Here is a 20,643-nt window from a genome sequence, read left to right as displayed (position 1 = left end):
ACAAAATCCTGATCGCGGGTCTGAGAACTGGAAGATTTTTATTAAATTCATTGGCTCGTGTTCAATAACTCAGTTTATATTCTGAGTTTATTAAAAGCTGTAAAATCCATACTACAGTTAAGAAATTTCACTCCGATTCGCCTCTCTTTCCTCTGCCTGTTTTGAGGTAGGAATGGTCTGTTACCCCCCCACACCACGTGGAATAGAAGAGTCTTGTATTTGGATTAGTGCAGGGTTTGGGGCAATGCCCCTTCGACAATTAATTGCACTCAAAAATGGCCATGTTTGATAATTGTATCTACCTCAAGTTTATAAAGACTGTCACCATCCTTGGCACTCTTGATCAAAGTTTGAATTTTGTTCTATCAGCAGCCTCCTAGGAAATTTCTGTGGATGATGCTGATTTTTGAGTTCAAAGAATTCCACTTGGCTTAGAATAAAGATTTGAGTTAAATGCTGCACGATAAGAACTACGAGCCTTTTTGAAAAAGATAAAAAATCTGTTGTTTGTTATTGCTGCTTACACTTGCACAATACTGACAAAGCTTATACAAAAGCTGGACAAATCTAATGGATATTCAGACAGGCCGAATGTAACTTGTTTCAAATACTAGCCTTGGGAAGGCCTTAACACAGAGACAAGGACAGACATTCTTTTTGGTCATGAGCAATGCCACTGGAGGCCAACCTGGTGTTCATAAAGATCAGCATTTGACCTTTTTATCCATACAGCGCTTCAAAAGTCAGTATCTAATGGTTCAGAGATAGTTCACCATCCCAATCGGCTGGTTATTTTTGGCCTCTACAGCTGTCTTATCAAAATGCAGCACATGTAGGCAGCAGCTGCATTGAGCGTCTGTCCTGGAATAAACCCAGCTATGTAGAAATCTTCATCAGCTCTAGTCCACTCGAGTGAAAAGAATCTAGAGCCGTCCCATCTTTATAACATCTTTACAGGCAACTTAATAAAAGCCAAGAGCTGTCCCAGTGATGAATACTGGAATTTTTTAATTCTGAAAGTTGAGTAATGCCATCCCACAGATCTGTCCAGATGTTGATGCTAATAAATTGCCACCACAAGATAAATGGGCATGATTGCTGAAAGCACCAAGTTTATTCTGAATTTGAATGAAGAGTTGGTTGACATACTATAACTTTTTTTGAAATGTCTGTCCAATGACATCAGTGACCTTTATTCTGAAGGCCCTGATAGCACTGTGTTAAAACAGAAATGGATGTTAAAGTAACGTGCTGAGTCTGATAACCATGCTGTTGATATAGTACTGTCTTGCCCCAGTCCCGTGTTTAACTTTAGCCTATCTGTTTCCTTTCCAACTCCCCAAACAAAATCCAGAAATCTTAGAATTGCAGACAGTGCTGAGTCTTAATAAAAGCTTCTGAATGTAGTCGGCCCTTAATTTGAATTGAGCAAGTTTAAATTATCTGTTGATTCAAATTAAAATAATTTGAAAGCCCATCCTGTTCTGTTCTATTAAAATTGCTTAATTTGAACCAGTGGATAATTCAGATTTTTTTCAGTGGAAAAAAAAGGGCTTTGACTATTGAATGGAGACAATTGCAAGATTATAACCCTTTTAAGTTTAAAAAAAAAACAGAACTTACCAAAGCATTTTAGGATAGTGGATTAAAAGTATCCAGCAATCCTTTTGGTAAAGGTTGGAGTGACGAAAAGATTCCTTGCAAGGACTGATGCAGTTTCATTTACTTTTTAAGCATGCGCTGGTAGAAACCAACAATAACTGTTCACTTTTATTAATTTAACTTTTCTTTCATTTTTGTTCCTCCACTTCACTCTCTCTGAATCTGCATGTGCACACAGACACGAAACCAAGAGCTGACTGTAGCCCTTGACTCCAGCAATTTATCAAATAAAGAACTATGTGCAAAGATAGAGGAATTGGTAAGGGAATGTGGAGTTTGATGTAGCAGCATTTGATGTTATCTAGGTGCCTCTGCTTTTCCGCTTATTTAAGTTAAGCAGCCTGATAAAAGAAGTTGATCAGTCATCATCAAACTAAATATATCGCGGCTGGAAAGCAAAGCTGTTTTCGCATTCTGAAGATCTATTGCGTTACCAATTGCTCCAGGTTCCAAATGGTATTAAAAGAGGGACATAAGTGAGGTATTTGTGTCTGAAATGCCTATACATTTTCTCGTACTATTGTACGCTCAAAGATTAAGTGCAGTACAACCAGGGTTTCCCGTGGATGAGCGATCTGTATCTGTTCTGCAATTCCCCAGTTTGCCATTTATACTGTTCTGAAAAGACCCCTGTTTTTTTTCATGTGTCATCTCTTACCCCTCTCTTCCCCCCGTCTCTCTCTCCTCTTTCCCCCCCCCCCCCCCACTGCAGTTTTTTTTGTGGGGGGAGCAAGCAGTATTGCAAATGCAGGTTATTGGGTCTCTGCAGGACATGAAATGCTAAAACTAAGGAGACTGACTTAATAAGTCCTTGCAAAAACTCCAAGCAGATTTGATGTGCAGAGTTTTTTTTTCTTTGCACAGTAGTTGTTTGTATTAAAAAAACTCTAAAGCCCCATTCTGAAACGCACTGTAACTGAATGTCACAGTGCAACCAGTAACAACCTGTTATATACCAGTTACTGAACAACCAGCTTTTCTCCATGTATTGGGACAAACTGTGCTAGTTAGAATTTTTTTTTCTCTTTTAAACACCAAATGCATCATTTCAACAGGACAGTGTTGGATTGAACATGTGCACTCATACATTATATAAAATTCTGAGGGGCCTTGACAGTGGGTAGGAAGGACCTATTTCCCTTAGAGGTGTCAATAACCAGGGGGCATAGATTTAAAGTAATTGGTAGAAGGATTCGAGGGGAGTTGAGAACATTTTTTCACCCAGAGGGTGGTGGGGGTCTGGAACTCACTGTCTGAAAGGGTGGTAGAGGCAGAAACCCTCGCTGCATTTAAAAAGTACTTGGATATGCACCTGAAGTGTTGTAACCTACAGGGCTACAGACCAAGAGCTGGAAAGTGGGATTAGGCTGGATAGCTCTTTCTCGACCGGCACAGACACGATGGGCCGAATGGCCTCCTTGTGTGCCGTAAATTTCTGGGATTTATAAGCACAGTTGTGTGTGATATTTCCACGTCCAATAACATTGGGCATTAATAGGAACTACACAGAATGAAGAGGCTATGGGGCAGAGGAGAGAAAAATGGTCATTTTAATAAGGCGCCCCTCACGTGATGTTTGCCGCCTTAAGAACTGACCCCCTATTTAAGCTGATATCCTTGCTCATATATAGAGGCTCATTTGGCAAAGCCTCTTGACAAGCCCACACCGCAGAATAGCCCCAATACATAATTAAACTTGGAACAAATCTTTGCTGCATTGAACCCTTTTTTAAAAATGTGTCTTTAATGAATGGTGTATCTGGTTTCAGGCTTTGTTGGCCCCATTTCCAGCTATTAATTGTCACTCAGCCGGTCTCCAAATATGCAAACTCCAAAACCGTAAACTTTGCTGTGTGGATTTGTCCAAACCTTTGAAGTCGCCAGATTCATTCATGGCTGTAAGAAGAACATTTTGTGAACTAAGTTTTGTTTTTTGTTCGTGACCATTACAAATGCCAGCATTGTTCCTGTGATTTGTTGTCAGAACCTCCTTAAATTATAGTTATTGACTCCTACCCAACGATCTGTCCTACATCAAATTAGTCCTGATCTGGCCAGAGCACTATTATCTGGTGCACTCACTCCTGTTAGTTTGGATTGACATTTCCTTTTCCAGTTCCCTGCAGTCTGACAATTTATGTGCTCCATTGTTGTCATTGCTGAATGAATGTACTGGTGCTAGAATTCTCGTTTTCATGTTCCTCACTTCGCACGGATTAACATTCACTGGGGCTGTCTAAAGCAGCGAGTAGAATTGTGGTGCCTTCCTCTCGACGGGGAATATGTAACTTCCGAGATACTCTGGCATAACTTCTAGTGGCCAAAACTTTGAATATTAGCTCTTGTCGAGAGCTCTATCCTGTGACCGATGATGTTTTTGTGTATCTACAAAAATAAAAAGATACGTCTTCTGAGGGAGGATTGTAATCTTAGACCTTGGTAAACACTGCAATTTGGAGGGTCAGAGAAATTGTCTGAAATTCAGATTCTGATGGTTAGTATAATCACTACAGACGGGCAAATGAGAGCCAATGAAACTCAGATTGGAGGCTTTCTGCCTGGTTTAATTTGAGCTCTCTGTGAAAGCGACAAACCCTCGATTCAAACCCAGGACTTGATATAATGAGGCTTTGCATTTCACTACTACCATGATTTAATCAACTTAAACAGGTGCCTACTTTTGCTTTTGTGGGGGTCACATAAGGTAAGATCATGTTAAGGGATGTGGCTTTTACTATCCAGGAGACACATAGGCAGCAGTGTTTACAGACTGGGCTTAAATGCAAAGCTTTTACTGAACGTGCCAACCATTTCTAACCGGCAGAGTATGAAAAAGCAGCTAATCTGTAAGGGAAGCAAAACTGGGGAGATTTGTGAAGACTGGCTGCTAATGCTAACCGTACCGGACTTGAGCACTGTCTGACATATTCCCTCACATCAGCTCCTAGCAGCATGCTACCGCTGTACTACCTGAGGCCATTTCTTCTCTCCCCTGGACTCCTGCTGTCTGCAGCCAGTCTCATCAAAAAACTCCCAAGTTTCTATTCTCCCAAATTGTGCACATCTCGCCAATTGCGTCATGTGTGCGTACACGTGACTCTTTTAAAATCTAAAGTTCATCATGGAAAATCCACGTACCCAATTGAAATCTGCTATTCCTTGCTGGTCAGTTTGGACCCAAGATATATCTGACGGTAATTTGCAGAAATTGTGAATGAAGCTAAAGGGGAAAATAGCCCTATTTTAATTTAAAAGGCAACTGTTGAAATAAACTTCAGTACCCATTTTACCCAGCGCTGCCGTAACCATTAGAAGTAGGGCATTGAAAATGAGGCAGAAAAATCGCTCCAGTGAAAATACTGCAGCCCCATGAACGGACTTTCCCAATGACACGAGCAGCATGTAGGTGAAAATACTGGGTAGCGGAGTCTATTGGGCTCGAATAAACCCTTGATGTCAGTAAGACAATGAATTTCTCTTTTGGGAATACTTTCAATATCTGTAGCAATTTCTTTAAGTCTAGTTTGCTCTTTAATTTTGGTATTTCAAAATCAAATTCTGGCCCCAGCCTGTGCTACCAGTGTGTTGCTGCATTTAGTCGGGCTTCTAGTCCCAGATACTCTCTAACTTTTGTTTCTGAGTGAGGTGGGACTTCCGCAAGTGGGCAGATTGGATCCTGCAGCAGGTCCTAGACTTTTTTGTTCTACTTGGCTCTTGTAATCTAGAAAGAAAAGAAAGACTTGCATTTATATAGCGCCATTCAGGGCCTCCCAAAGCGATTTACAGCCAATGAGGTACTTTTGAAGTGTAGTCACCGTTGTAATGTAGGAAATGAGGCAGCCAATTTGTGCACAGCAAGCTCCCACAAGCAGCAATGTGATGATGACCAAATAATCTGTTTTTAGTGATGTTGATTGAGGGAAAGATATTGGCCAGGACACTGGGGATAACTCCCCTGCTCTTCTTCGAAATAGTGGCCATGGGATCTTTTACGTCCACTTGAAAGAGCAGACGGGGCCTCGGTTTAACGCCTCATCCGAGAGATGGTACCTCTGACGGTGCAGCACTCTCTCAGCACTGCACTGGAGTGTCAGTCTAGATTTTTGTCCTCCAGTCTCTGGAGTGGGCCTTGAACTCACAACCTTCTGACTCAGAGGTGAGAGTGCTATCAGCTGACACAACTCGCTATAATCAGTGTGTAGTGAATAAAATCCTTTGGAATGCACAATTCACATAAATTCGTAGTAAGCTCTTTAATTTGACAGTTATGTTGTGGGGGTGGGGGGCGGGGGTGTGTGCAATTGTTTTAGATCGCAGTGAACCTCAGTCCTACATCTGCACCGTTAAACTGCATTGCCAGGATGGCGCTGCCTTTCTCTAAACTTTAACGCTTACAGTCTTTATTTCATTTCTTGTAATCTACGGTTGGCTTTGAATCAAAGTAGAATTAACCATTATTTAGAAAATGGAGTCCTACTTTTGGTTTGTAATGTTAACTGATCAACTTCTTGCCACTTTGTATGAATTTTCAGACCACAGTAAGCTGCATGGGATGTTTCACGTTTTCATTGTATGTGTGCGCATGACTGTCGTATTGCACGATTGCTCGAACTGTAAACTAATTCCCTGCCATGTACAGAAACTGATCCTTAAAATGGCTGCCACCTACCTTTCACCTAGAGCATGTACAGTATATGTTTATATTCAAGCACAATAAAGTGAAAATTGATTCCTTGACCAAATACCTTCAAATTAGGGGGTGGGATACAGATGGAGAAGAAACTGCAGGAAGACGGGGATTTGCGACTAGCCTGGGTGGGAGACTTGGGAGCAAGAGGAAGGAAGGACACATTGGCGGCAGCTGCAGGGATGGTGTGTTACGTAAGAAAACTACTAGGCACTTGGTCTAAGCGTTAAAGCTTTAATCAACTGTATTACAACATGGAGGTCTAGTTGTGTCCTTCACTAGTTCCTGTTAAGAATGTCCTGCGCAAGCTGGGCCCGTGCCCGAGTATTTATACTCTCCCTGGACAGCGCCACCCGCAGGCCGCTCAGTTGATTCATGTCAGTCTGTATCTCGATGCCAAAGAAATTCCTGAGCTCTTTGCAATTGGTGTTTGAGTTCAGTGTGGAAGGGGGTGAGGGAGAAAGGTTGAAGGAGGTGGTTGGTCACTGCAAAAGGGGAAACCTGGGGTTATTTTTGCCCTCCAGGGTGATCCTGGCTTAGTCTGTGGGTCAGGCTGAGGAGAGCGAAGCAGAGTAACGCTTGGTGTGGTCAAGTCAGACCTGGTCCTGAGTGGCCAGGCCCGTTGTACACCAGCTACATTCAAGTTTGTGCTCCACCGACTTGAGGGAGAGAAAATGGTGCTGTACTGGGGAATGTCAGGTGGGAGGTGGCGTTTATTTTGCTGGGAACAAGGGTTATAACACCATTACTGTTAGAAAAACTGAGCATCTTCCATCTCATTGTGAGCAATGTTACGGGAGATCTGCAGGTTATATAGAAACATAGAAGATAGGAGCAGGAGTAGGCCATTCGGCCCTTCGAGCCTGCTCCGCCATTCAACGAGATCATGGCTGATCATCCAAACCCTAGCACCCGGTCCCTACACCGACAGCCATCCCACCCAAGCCCTATCCCCATAACCCCACGTATTTAATCCCCCCTAACACTAAGGGTCAATTTTTATCATGGCCAATCAACCTAACCCGCACATCTTTGGACTGTGGGAGGAAACCGGAGCACCCGGAGGAAACCCACGCAAACACGGGGAGAATGTGCAAACTCCACACACAGTCACAGTCACCCGAGGCCGGATTTGAACCCGGGTTCCTGGCGCTGTGAGGCAACAGTGCTAACCACTATGCCACCGTGCTGGAAGTGTTTGGCTGTGTTCTTCCCCTCACCCTAAACTTTTAAGACAGCTGTAATGTTCCCTGCTATATTTACACACACATACATAAATAACAGATCTGAAACTCTCAGAATTGACCCAGGTTGTTAACAGCAACCAATTTAACTGACCATTCGAAATGTACTGTCAGCAACCTAAGAATGTATGTGTTTCTGTCAACGAGTGTGTGTGTATGTGGAATGGCACTGAAGTTTGCTTTGAATTGAAAAATAAATGTCTATTTTGAGTATTTATCCAGCTCAATATTTCAACAAAAAAAAGCAGTTTTGCATTGGCGAATGTGTGTCGGCTCTGTGTGGGACTTTAGAAGTGCATTTTGATCTAGTATGAGTGTTGCCGACTGCTGCATTTCTCCAGGTTTTTATTGGAGTACAGGAGTAAAGTGGCAACAGATTTGTATTTTGATCGTTCATTGTAGCTTTCACCTCTGACTCTTTTCTCCTAACAGAAACAACACAATCAAGAGCTTAGCGGTCAGCTCGAGAAGGTAAAATAACACCGCTCTTTTTTTTCTGGTCACGGCACCCTTGGATTTTTGCCCCTTTCTATTGTTATGGGCTCATTTTATCTACAGTAGGTAGGGTTGGCCGGTGACTTGCTCCCAGGCCTTTGCCAATGCCCTTTCTTTCTGTTGGAGTATTTAGATAAATTTCCCTTGGGGGGGCCGCCCCCCGCCACCGATCCATTTAGCCTGAAGCTGAGAGGATGGGCAGGTTGTTGCCAATGCTGCTTGTAACACCGCTGCCTGGTGGCATATCACTCTTCTCTCTTCCTCCCCCACCCCCTTCCCCATCTCTCTCACCCCAGGTTGATTACGTCTCTGTCTCTGATTGAGGGGCTTGATGCCTCCCTATAGGAATGAGAATCGGATTATGTTTGCACTAAGCAGTTGGTGCAAACTCCATTGAGACACAGAGAAGGGGGAAGGTAAAGGGTAAAGACCTCTGCATTGTGGGCAGGTGGGGGGGAGGTGTTTATCTTCACATGGGAAGGATTTTAGTTTTGTGTTTTCACAAGCATAAATCACAAGGGGAAAAATAGTGTGGGATGTTCTCAGTGGAACTAGTTCAGGAAGCATATTATTGCTCCTACATCTTTGAGCTCCATTGAGCTTCATCCATCCTGCCAGTTGTGCTTACTGGCTCCACCTGTTGGTGACTTGTTTGCTTGGCAGCTTCTTCCAGTTGACCACCTCCAGAGCAGCTGTTCATTTAAAAAAAAACATTCTTTTAAAGACTGAATAATTGAAGTCCAGAAACAACAACAACTTGTGTTTATATAGCACCTTTAACGCAGTAAAACACCGCAAGGCGCTTCACAGGAGTGTTCTAAGATGGGGAAAAAAATTGACACTGAACCACATAAGGAGAAATTAGGGCAGGTGACCAAAAGCTTGGTCAAAATGGTAGGTTTTAAGGAGCGCCTTAAAGGAGGAAAGAGGCGGAGAGGTTTAGGGAGGGAATTGCAGAGCTTAGGGCCTAGGCAGCTGAAGGCACGGCCACCAATGGTGGAGTGATTATAATCAAGGATGCTCAAGAGGGCAGAATTAGAGGAGCGCAGATATCTTCGGGGGGCGCGGGCGGTGTTGAGGTTTGTGGGGCTTAAGGAGATTACAGAGATAGGGAGGAACGAGGCCATGGAGGAATTTGAAAACCAGGATGAGAATTTTAAAATCGAGCTGTTGCTTAACCGGGAGCCAGTGTAGGTCAGCGAGCACAGGGGTGATGGGCGAACGGGACTTGGTGCGAGTTAGGACACGGGCAGCCGAGTTTTGGATGACCTCAAGTTTACGGAGGGTAGAATGTGGGAGGCCGGCCAGGAGTGTGTTGGAATAGTCAAGCCTAGAGGTAACAAAGGCCTGGATGAGGGTTTCAAGTCCAGCATTGGAGAACTGTGCATTCGTCAACTCATGTACCTCGGAATACTGCGATTCAGGTAAAGGCCAGGGAGCAATGCACCAGCTTGACTCTTCCCCAAGCCTCCCTTTCCCCTGTCTCTGTGGGCTGTGTGCCAGTTGTGACTTGAGAATAAAGCTAGTTAATCTGCTGCCAAGCCTCTACTGATGGCACACTCAACTCTTAACCAGAAAATGTCGCATGGCGTGAAACAGCAAAACAATTACCGGCCTTCACGGCGTTGCTGGCGCAGCAAGAGTTAACCAGTACAATTGTGGTATTCAACTTCACTAACGTTTGATTGTTTTTTTAAATGTGTCTGGTGTCAGCGAGCCGCTGGACTGGAAATTGTAAAGTGCCTTCCCTGGCGTTTTGCCGAGATCTTTAAAACTGAAGCTGGGATAAAGGAGAAAGTAGTCATCGGCCTGGCAGCTGGTGATGATGCCCCGCGCAGGGAATTGTTGGGAAATGAATGTCCTTTCAAAAGCCCGTAAAACAAGTTTACGATTGAAGTGCCCTGGAATAGCAATACTACAGCTTGAAATTCCGAAACTTGGCGTAGGCAGCATAGTGATTAATACTAGACTCCAGAGCGGATACCAAATGAATAAATTGTTTGGGGAAAGGGGGATTGCAGTCGTGAAAGTCAAACCACTCTGCTGATATTTGAAATGGTGTGCAAGGGGTTGGGGGTGGGGGGGGGAAATAGGGGAAGGTTGGTTGCTACCCTGATGGCTTGCTGGGTAAGTTGGGGCACTACAGTTTAACTTAGCATCTCTGGGTTACGGTGAGTCACGGTTTCAGCTCCTGACTGCCATCCAGTGGCATCTTTTGGAAAGTACTTGTGGAGTTAGGCTGAGGATCTGCACTGCCTCCCTTGATAAAATAGCTTTTAAATGTGCACTTTTATTTAAAAAAAAAAAAAAAAATATTAAACCGCTTTCTTTCTATTTTAGATTTAGTCGAGTGTGGTTTCACTGAGCTTTTGCAAAATTATCGTGCTGCCTTCAAGAAAAGGGTCTTGTAATCTCTGCGCTTCATTGAATTTTATTTCTGCGATTCTTTTTTGCCCAGCTGTCTACATCAAATGTCAAGTCGATTAGACTTGAATTCTGTTCTTAATTTGTGCTGGGAGGTTTAAGAAAAGTTTTTTCTGCACCGTCTGACATGATTGTACTCATAGTGCATCTCTACTTTTGCACAGGAGAAGAAAGACTCTGAACAGAAGTATTTCAAGGAGCATGTGTCAATGAGAGAACAGCTACAAGTAAGTAGAACTCATTGGGAAGTTGTTTTTCCTCCAGTTCTCTCTCCTTCCCGCCTCTTCTCGTAATGACATTAACTTCTTGCTATGGTAAGGTTCTGTGGGTGCCTTTTTGTACCTCAAGTGTCAGTCATGGCTCAGTGGGCAGCACTCTCCCCTCTGAGTCAGAAGGTTGTGGGTCCGAGTCCCACTCCAGAGACTTGAGGACATAATCTTGGCTGACACTCCCAGTGCTTTCTTTTTGGATGAGATGTTAAACCGAGACCTCGTCTGCCCTTTCAGGTGGACGGAAAAGATCCCACAGCACTATTCGAAGAATAGCAGGGGAGTTCTCCCGGTACCCTTGCCAATATTTATCCCTCAACCAACATCGTTAAAAGATTATCTGGTCATTACCTCATTGCTGTTTGTGGGACCTTGCTCTGTGCAAATTAGCCACCATGTTCCCTACAATACAACAGTGGCTGCACTTCAAAAGTAATTGGCTGTAAAGCATTTGGGACCTCAAGAGTTAATTAGTTCGTTCTTTTCATTCTTCCTTTCAAAGCAGGATCCCTGGTCCAGTTGATTCTCCCTCTCCTTTCTCTCTTCACCTCCCTGCTTCTATAACCTGGGGCAGTGATATGCCAATTGTGGTGCCTTACTGCCATCTCCAATTAATTTTGCAACAGACTGGCAGTCGAATCTGGGAGGTTCCTGGTATGTAGGATTCAGCTACTCACTGCCTTAACCAGCTGAGAAATTGGGAGCTCCCAACTGGAATTTGTTGCAGATTAAAAAAAAAAAAGACTTATTAAACGGTGATCAGGCATGCCAAAGATCCACACTTATTTCCTGAGTAACATGCTTGTGTCGGATGTTATAACCAGTTAGAGGAAAGCAGACAATTAGCTGTGTCTTTACCAACACTGTTTCAACTCTTTCTAAAATGCATTTTGCTGTTTAAAAAGCTTGTCTAATAACTGTATAATTACCGTACATGTACACATTACTTGGCTTGACTTAATCTAGTCAGTTTTATAAAATAGTTCCTATTAACCAGATGTATACGTGCAGTTCAACCTGCAGATATAGCTGCATTGTTTTGAGAGAAATGTTCAGTAAATTGCACATTGGCCATGACTTTCAGTCTAAAATGTTGTATTGTAATTCTTGGCAAGGTCCTAAACCGCTGATCGTTGTTGCGTTGGTTGGTGAATTGAATCATTGAGACATCTGAATAATTTAATATGATCTGCAGGTTCACATCCAGACCATTGGGATTTTGGTATCTGAGAAATCAGAACTCCAGACCGCTCTGGGTCACACACAGCAGGCAGCAAGACTTAAAGCAGGTAAAGCCATTTGAGTTCATTACCCAAAGGTCCACTTGCCTCTGGCTACCAGCCTTTCCTTGCAAGAAGTTACTGCTCCCTGTAATCACTTGAGTGCTTTGAACACAGTTTTTCAACAAAAACAAATGGTCAATTTTGCAATGCTTTGCCTCATTTCTTTTCCCCAATTTCTGTCCCCTTCTTCCCCCCCCCCACAAAATATCCCCTGACTGCCCGTATCAGAGTAACTTGTAGAGCTTTCAACATGTTTGTGTCAAATGGTCATGTGTCAAATTGGAAGGCCCAAACTTTGAAGTACGGTACTGCCATTTTTCACTTCACTTGCAATGTTGTGGGTTTTGTTGGAGAGGGCAATGATTTTACAAAACTTAACATCCGTGTAAAGCAGTGCCAGAACAAACTGTTCTGGCAGAACGAGTTTTCTGGGTCCTGGCATCCATGATAACCTGAAACCTGTTGTAATGCATATAAATAATTCGGTTGGTGGGGGACGTGCAGCCACCCGTTTAGAGATGGATGCAGAGGATAGTTTCCAATATGCGGGAGTGAACTGAATTGCACCTGTGATTCCACAAGCTTGTTGGTCTGCGGATTTTAAGTAGCGGCTCGTGGCTGCATACCTGCTGGGCCCGCATATGCAAGCCAGTGAGCACCATATCACTTCACTCACCAGTCCAAGTAGTTAAACTTGTTAAACATCGGCCTGAAACGTTAACTCTGTTTCTCCACAGATGCTGCCTGACCTGCTGAGTATTTCCAGCATTCTCTGGTTTTTATTTCAGATTTCCAGCATCCGCAGTATTTTGCTTTTGTTCAAGTAGTTAAACTAGTTGGCCTGCGGACAGACAGGAAATATGGCTGCCTCCTTCCTGAAAGACCAATCTGTTCACATAGACTTACAGCACAGGTACAGGCCATTCTGGTCTGTGCCGGTGTTTGTGCTCCACACGAGCTTCTTCATTTAACCCCATCAGCATACCCTTCTATTCTTTTCTCCCTCATGTGCTTATCTAGCTTCCCCTTAAATGTTCTGTGCTATTTATAAAATGGAGACCAGAACTGTGCACAGTACTCCTCTAACTAAGGTTCTATACAAGTTTAACATCACTTCTCTGGTTTTCGATTCTATCCTTGTAGAAATGAATCCCAGTGCATTGTTTGCTTTTTTTATGGCCTTATTAACTTGTGTCGCTACTTTTAGTGATTTGTGCATCGGTGCCCTTTGCTCTTCTACCCCATTTAGACTATTATTATCCAAGCAGTATGCGACCTCCTGATTCTTTCTACCAAAATGCACCACTTCACATTTGCCTATATTGCAATTCAGTTTCCATTTACAAGCCCATTCTGCAAGTTTATTAATGTCGTCTAGTATTTTGTCACACCGCTAGCGGTTCGACACTCGCCTCTAGTGCTTCTACAATGTCACTATCCACCTCCATGAAATCTGTTGATATTATCAGTGGGTCCAAGCATCTGCAGAGATTGCCATTTTTGTTGGACTCTGCAGCCGACCGTGTGACCTTTTGTTACTACTGTACCTTGTAGTTGATGTTTGAGGAAGGAGGGGCTGCTTCAGGGCAGCACAGTAAAGTAAATGTCCTGTGTAAAGTAATATTTGTCCCTCAGCCAACATCACACACATTATTTGGTCATTTATCACATTGCTGTTTGTGGGCGCTTGCTCTGTGCAAATTGGCTGCCGCGTTACCTACATTACAACAGTGACTACACTTCAGAAAGTACTTCATTGACTGTAAAGTGCTTTGGGATGTGATGAGGTTTTAAAAAGTGCTTGTATAAATGCAAGTCTTTCTTTTAAACTTATAAAAATTCATAATTGAGTGTATTTCCCAGTAGACTTTGAATTTACAGTCAATGCTTTAGCCTGCTGAGGTCGTCTTGCTGTCTAGTCAGACTGGGAGGCTACATTTAGACAAACGTGACTAAGTAGAACAACACTGTCTTGGGAATGAGCTTGTGCCGCATTGTGAAGTTATTCCATGGCATTCGTCGTGCTTCAATGCCGTGCTGAGGAAGTGCTGCATTGTTGGAAGTGCTGTCTTTCAGGCAGGTGGATGTAAAATCCCCTGGCGTTTTCTCCCAGTGTCCTGACCAATATTCTTTCTCAGCCAACACCTCCAGCATAGATTAACTGGTGATTCATCTCCTTGCTGTTTGTGGGTTCTTGCTGTGCACAAACTGGGGGTGCTGCATTTGCCTACATAACATTGATGCACTTCAAAAAAGTTATTCATTGGCTGTGAAGCATCTTGGGACATACTGAGGACGTGAAAGCCACCATATAACTACAAGTTTGTTTAAGTTCTTTTTTTCAATAATGTGCTTCTGCAGAGCTCTTGCCCTAAGATATGTCTGAGTAAGGATACAGCATTGTAGTATTTCCATGGGGTGTTTGAATTCTAACTCTTGTTTTTGCCTCTTTCCCCTTTCCCAGGTGAAGTCGAAGACCTAGGTAACAAGCTGCATTCCTTGCGGCAAAGAGTGGCAGAACTGGAACGAACCCTATCCTCCATCTCATCCCAGCAGAAACAGTCTGACAAAGTAAATGGGCTAATTTTATTACAAAAGGCCAACTTTCTTTTTGGGGAAATAAAATTTGCTGTGTGTTGTGTATGTAATATGTGTGCTACTTTGAACCTATGGACAGGACTGCACTACTTGTTGGGCGTAGTGATACGCAGTACCACTCCTGGCCATAGGGGTATAAATAGTACTGTGGGTACTGATCTCCCCTCAGTTCCCGCCTGTGGGCATGAAGTAAAGACCTACGTGTAGTCCCTACCTCCAACCAGTAAAGACCTGTTTTATTGTTACTGATTAAGTCTGAGTATTAATTACTTGAACAACTCACAGATTTAACACTGGCGACGAGTCTGATTCGGACCCTGCGGCAGTCACTCCACGGCAGCTTCGTCCACAGCCAGGACGTTGCAGAGAGGTTTCCACCCTCTCCACCCCACTGGAAGACATCCTGACCTCGGAGCCTCCATCGGCGACCGTCAGCTTCTTCTCCAGCTTGGTGGTGGGTAAGCCGTTGTCTGAGCCGGGCAGCGACGCGACAGGCAGTCGACCGCGTTGGCCGCACGAACGGGGCTGGGGGAGCTGGAGGAATAGGGCGCGAGAGCCGCTTCGAGCGGGAGGCGTTTCAACAGAGCGATCGCATCTCCTGATAAGAGCCGAGAGCCGCTTCGCGATCCAGCGATCGCATCCGCTGATAAGGGCCGCACTCGGGCGATCGCGGCGAAGATAAGGGCCGCACTCGGGGGCTGAAGGGAGACGGCGTCGGGGGACGGGTGAAGACCGCCAAGCGTGGGAAAACCGCCATTTTGTGGGCGGAGGACGACGGCAAGAGCGGGAAGCCGCCATCTTTGATAACAAGTAAAGAAAATAAAATCTGAGAAATTGCAAATCTACAATGCCTAAACACGGGAATATTAGCACCTTTGATAGTGACCTCGAAGATTGGGCCATATATGTTGAAAGAGTAAAAAATTATTGTAAGGCCAATAAAATTCGTGACCAAGATAAAGCTCTAACATTATTAAATTTAATGGGTGCGAAGACATACGGGCAATTGAAACACCTGTTATCACCAGATGAACCGGCGGATAAGACGTTCGATGAGATTGTTACTGTCCTGAAAGATCATCTAAACCCCACGCCGCTGATGCTAGCGGAACGATTTAAATTTTACGACAGAAGGCAGCTACAGCATGAAAGCAATGCTGATTATTTGCTGGAATTGCGTAAATTAGCGAAATATTGCCAGTTTGGAACGGGACTGACAGAGGCACTTCGAGACAAATTTGTGTGTGGTTTATTTAAACAGGATACACAAAAGCGACTGCTCGAGGAGAATGAGCTGACGCTTGAGAAGGCGGTCACTATGGCAGCAGCACACGAAGCCGCAGCGAGAGGCACGGCAGTAATGCAGCTACGGTCACCGGAGCTCAGTGCACACAAATTGGGTGTGAGTTCTGGCAAATGTTATCGTTGTGGAAAGACAACGCATGATCAGAACCAGTGTTGGTTTAAAAACCAAGAATGTAGAACTTGTGGTAGGCTTGGACATATAGCTAGAGTATGCAGGTCAGGGAAGAAGACCAGCAACAAGAAGTCACCGCAAGGAAAATACGCAAAGGTACACAAGGTGACCGAACAGGAGTCCGATTCAGACGCTAGCAGTAATGAACTGGCTAGCTTAAGCTGTAATGAACTGGCTAGCTTAAGAGTACTCAACGCTGGTAAGGGTGCAGACCTCCAGACAATTTGGGTCACTCTTCAGATAGAAGGAGTCCAAGTAAAACTGGAATTGGACACTGGATCGGCATTGACGGTCATAAATAAGAAAGATTACGGAAAGTTATTCCAACATATTCCCCTACAGTATACGGGGATTATATTGGAAACATACACGGGGCAAAGAGTGTACCCCATCGGGAAAATAGAGGTTGCAGTGGTCCACAAGGGCGAAGACAGTCAAATAATGGACTTATATGTGATATCTGAAGGAGGTCCTCCACTACTAGGACGGGAGTGGATTAGGAAAATGAATATGGACTGGCATTTCCTACAAACAATAACGAGTGCGAACTCGGTGAAGATAGTCGGCCCAGACTCTGGAACGGATGATGGTAAGCCCAACTCAGGTGCAAAAGACAAAGTTTCAGCACAGAATTCCACTGAGCAACAACAACATAGTTTAACTGGATTCTGAGTCTGGCAAGTCTACTGATGTGCCCATTTCTGAGGGACACCGGGCTCGAACTCAACTCCATTTCAAACTACAACAGCAATTAGAACAAATGCTTCGCCGTTTTGAGCAAGAGTTGAATGCAACGAAAGAGTTCTTTGATATAGAGTTGGAGAATCTGGAAAGACAACAGAAGCAGCTGATGGAGAAAATGGAGCAGGAGCACACAAAACGTCTGATGTCAGAGGAGTTAACGGTCAGCCAACTCCTGCATATGCTGAAGGACAGGACTCTGAAATGGGAAAAACTTGAACACGAACTTCAATATTCAAACGAAAGGGGTTCGGAGCTCTCAAAGGTTATTGGAAGAGCTGAGGTGGCAACACAGACTGAGATGACTGCAACAGAGCAGCCCTTGGATGCCAAAAGTACGCTGACTCACGTCAACGTAGAACAACAGACCGCTGAAACAGCTGCTCCGGTAGAGGGATTGAATAGTCCGATCAATCAATCTCCAAAAGAAGTTGAAGTAGTAAAATCTCAAATGAGGTCATTAGTAAACGACTTGCTGAAAGCCCAGAAAAAGCTGGATGAAGAGGTACGCATGAAGAAGTCTCTTCAGGAAAGATGTCTGGACTTGGAACAAAAGCTGGCTAACGCCCAGCTGGGTATGGAGGAAATAGAAGACCCTCTCGCTGGCCTAGATCAGGACGACACCGAATATTACTATGTCCTGTCCTGCCCAACTTGTAACTTCGACTCCCACCATACAGAAATCATGGAGGAGCACCGAAAGTCTACGGAACATCGGGAGAAGGTGGCTCTACTACGGAAAAAGGAGGGAGAGAAGGAGGAACTGCGCATGCAGCTGGCAGCTGACAGTGGAGCCCAGAGAGTCTCCAAGAAGCAGAAAAGGAAAAGTCGAAACAGAAGATGACCCATCTGAACCATTATTACCTCTACCAGATCACACACGTGGTCCCTCCGAATGGAGCCAATTCAGTTCGGAAGTTCAAACTGTTAAATCCATGGAAGGACTATTGAATGAGTCACTCCAGCAACGTGAACCGACTCCACCACAGAGATTGAATCTGTGAACTGTTTTCCGCAGAGACTGAATCTGTGATCTGTTTTGACATGAAGTTATCTATGTATCTATGTTATTCTGTTATGTAACCCTGAAGTTATATATGTATATATGTTATTACGTTATGTTAAATGGGGAGATGACTGTAAAGCTAGGAAGGGAGGAATGTTGTGTATGTAATATGTGTGCTACTTTGAACCTATGGACAGGACTGCACTACTTGTTGGGCGTAGTGATACGCAGTACCACTCCTGGCCATAGGGGTATAAATAGTACTGTGGGTACTGATCTCCCCTCAGTTCCCGCCTGTGGGCATGAAGTAAAGACCTACGTGTAGTCCCTACCTCCAACCAGTAAAGACCTGTTTTATTGTTACTGATTAAGTCTGAGTATTAATTACTTGAACAACTCACAGATTTAACACTGTGTATTTAATATATTGAAAACATCTTCTCTTCACAGTTCAGCAAAGAACTTGAAAAAGAAAGAGACAATCTTAAACAAGAAGTATACAGACTAAAGTGAGTTAGGAAAAAAAGTGTTGATCATATAAACTTTTAAGTTAACTGATTTAGTTATTATTAAAAATGCCTAACCGAGGAGCAAACTAATTGTATTTAAATTTGCAGTAAAATGACTGAAGAGATTAAACAACAGAACTCGGAGCTCTCAGAACAGTTGCGCTCCAAGGTATTGGAAAATGACTCTGTGAAACACAACATTGAAGATCTACAGAAAAAACTGGAAATGGCCGAGTTGATGATTCAGCAGGTAGGACGAATTTTTTTCCCCCAATATTGTTTCCCCTGTCCTGGTCGAAGCGATTCACTTGGCAGACCCATACATCGAGCACTAAAGGCTTGAGACACTTGTTGAAGGGGGAGGGAGGAAGAACCTTTCTCCCCCTTTAGTCTTGTCATCTTCTCCAAAGCTGGAAAATTTTGACGCTTCAGCTCTTTGAGGTTCCTAGGCCTGAAGGACTCAAAAGTCTAATTGGTCAGCATCCACCCAATCAGGGAGCAGCCTTTTCCAGTCCTCCAGGCCCCAGGAATTTCAAAGAGCTGAAATGCAAAAAGTGCCGACGTTGGGTTTGCACGCAATCACAAAGGCAACAGGAACTGGCGGAGCTTTGCAGGCTGTTCAAGGAAGCTCGTGCACTGCCTCTGGGGTTACATTTACCCTATGGTACAACATTTGTGTATTTTTAGCCGGGGAAGGACGCTCCTTTGCATTTTCATCAGCCTTTATCGGTTTTACAAATTGGTATGATTGTTCTGCCTTCTCCGCATCCCAAAATGTTGGTATTGCCCTCTATCTAACAGCCTAGCTGAGATCTAACAGTTGTTGCTCACTGTTAGAGGACCTCAAGTAACTGGTTTAGGAGAGATGGGCTCTGCCAGATCTTCCCAATAAGTTTTTATTCCTCAAAAAAAAAAAAAAAATTGTATGGCACCAAAAACAAGACCTTATTTGTATTTTGGACTCAACACAGCATTTAATTGATGGGAACGAACTGGTTTTCTTTGCCACAGAATTTCACGTTGAACTATTTATGATATACAATTGAGGGTTCATGGTATCAGTTACACTTAAGGATTTATGTTGAATGTTGCAGTATATGTTCATTATGTGCGGGTCAAAGTTTATGGTATTTTAGTGAGAATCATTTTATTTTGTATCTTTTCCTCCAGTTCTCAAATCAGTCGGGGCTTCCAGATGCTAACCAGCAGCTGCACCTGGTTCTTGAAGAAAGAGCTCATTTAGAGGCACAGATGATGCAAGTAAGGATTATATGGTCGAAAATTGCCAAGCTGGGCTTCAATCCATATGCAAGATGAGGGAGTTCTTGACTTTTGTGTATGCGATTAGTATTCAGCCAGTTCCCTGTGGGCGTAGCGGACAACAGCAGAGGATTACAGACTGTACATTCCGCATCTCGGAAATAGTTCTACTATTGGAAAAGAGTCTGCAGATGTGCGGAATCCTGTTCCTTATGCAAAGGGGGCGGGTGGTGGGAGTGCGGGAAAGGAGACACTTGGTGCTTTTGACAGGACAACTGGGAAGTGTAGCAATGACTGCATCATGGTGGGAACTACCAGCTCGGGCACAGAACTTGGTGTGAGGGAATTTGTTGGAAGATGTTGTGGTCTGCATGGATTTTGGAACTATAATTTTAGTCACTAGCTACTTTATTTTGTGTGCAATTGGTCAACCCCGGGTTATTTGGGTACCCAAACCTTGTATGCCTATGTAGAATTGGATAAGATTATCATTGAAAAGGCAATAAACTGAAGCCTATTAGCCTGCGTGAAGGATGGCTGAATCTTCAGGATAAATGTCAAGAGTTATTTGCTCACTTTGTGGCTGTAATGCATTTCTAAATTCACATTTCCATAGCTATATCAGTAGGAGAATCACGCTTGGAAGAAAATAGGGTTTTAAATCACACATTCTGTTAACTTGAGCTGTCTGTCTCAATAACGTAGAAGGAGTGAATTTTAAAAAAGAATACAGGGGCGGGGATAAAACTGACCAACGTGGACTGAATCTTGAAACTCCACTGCCATTCTGTTTTGTAGCTGTCAGAATCCCCTACGGTTGCTCCTTGCTGAGAGAGATCAGTACGCCCAGAAGCTACAGGAGGAGGGCAGTGTTTGGCAGCAGAAAGTTCAGCAGCTGGCAGCACAAGTAAGTAGCAACAATAAGAATTAGGCCCGTCATTGAATAGGTTGCTCCAATCCACGCTGGATAATGAAATATTTTGCTGTG

General features: G+C 43.8%; 1 protein-coding gene across 1 annotated transcript in view; it reads left to right on the top strand.

Moving 5' to 3' along the window:
• golga2 (golgin A2) overlaps positions 1–20,643 on the top strand; it is a 100,082-nt gene that overhangs the window by 28,795 nt on the left and 50,644 nt on the right. Inside the window, exons 8-17 of the mRNA XM_085965416.1 lie at positions 1,841–1,921; positions 8,026–8,064; positions 10,677–10,739; positions 11,977–12,070; positions 14,529–14,635; positions 18,337–18,395; positions 18,504–18,645; positions 19,566–19,655; positions 20,340–20,345; positions 20,461–20,562. Coding sequence (XP_085821542.1) covers positions 1,841–1,921; positions 8,026–8,064; positions 10,677–10,739; positions 11,977–12,070; positions 14,529–14,635; positions 18,337–18,395; positions 18,504–18,645; positions 19,566–19,655; positions 20,340–20,345; positions 20,461–20,562 — 783 coding nt within the window. The remainder of the gene's footprint in view (positions 1–1,840; positions 1,922–8,025; positions 8,065–10,676; positions 10,740–11,976; positions 12,071–14,528; positions 14,636–18,336; positions 18,396–18,503; positions 18,646–19,565; positions 19,656–20,339; positions 20,346–20,460; positions 20,563–20,643) is intronic.

This window comes from Somniosus microcephalus, chromosome 23, assembly GCF_052327205.1.
Source record: "Somniosus microcephalus isolate GS21.2 chromosome 23, FLI_Smic_1.0, whole genome shotgun sequence".
In the NCBI taxonomy this organism is placed as follows: Eukaryota; Metazoa; Chordata; class Chondrichthyes; order Squaliformes; family Somniosidae; genus Somniosus; species Somniosus microcephalus.
Note: the sequence above shows the minus strand (reverse complement) of the source record. Positions and strands in the feature narration are given on the sequence as shown.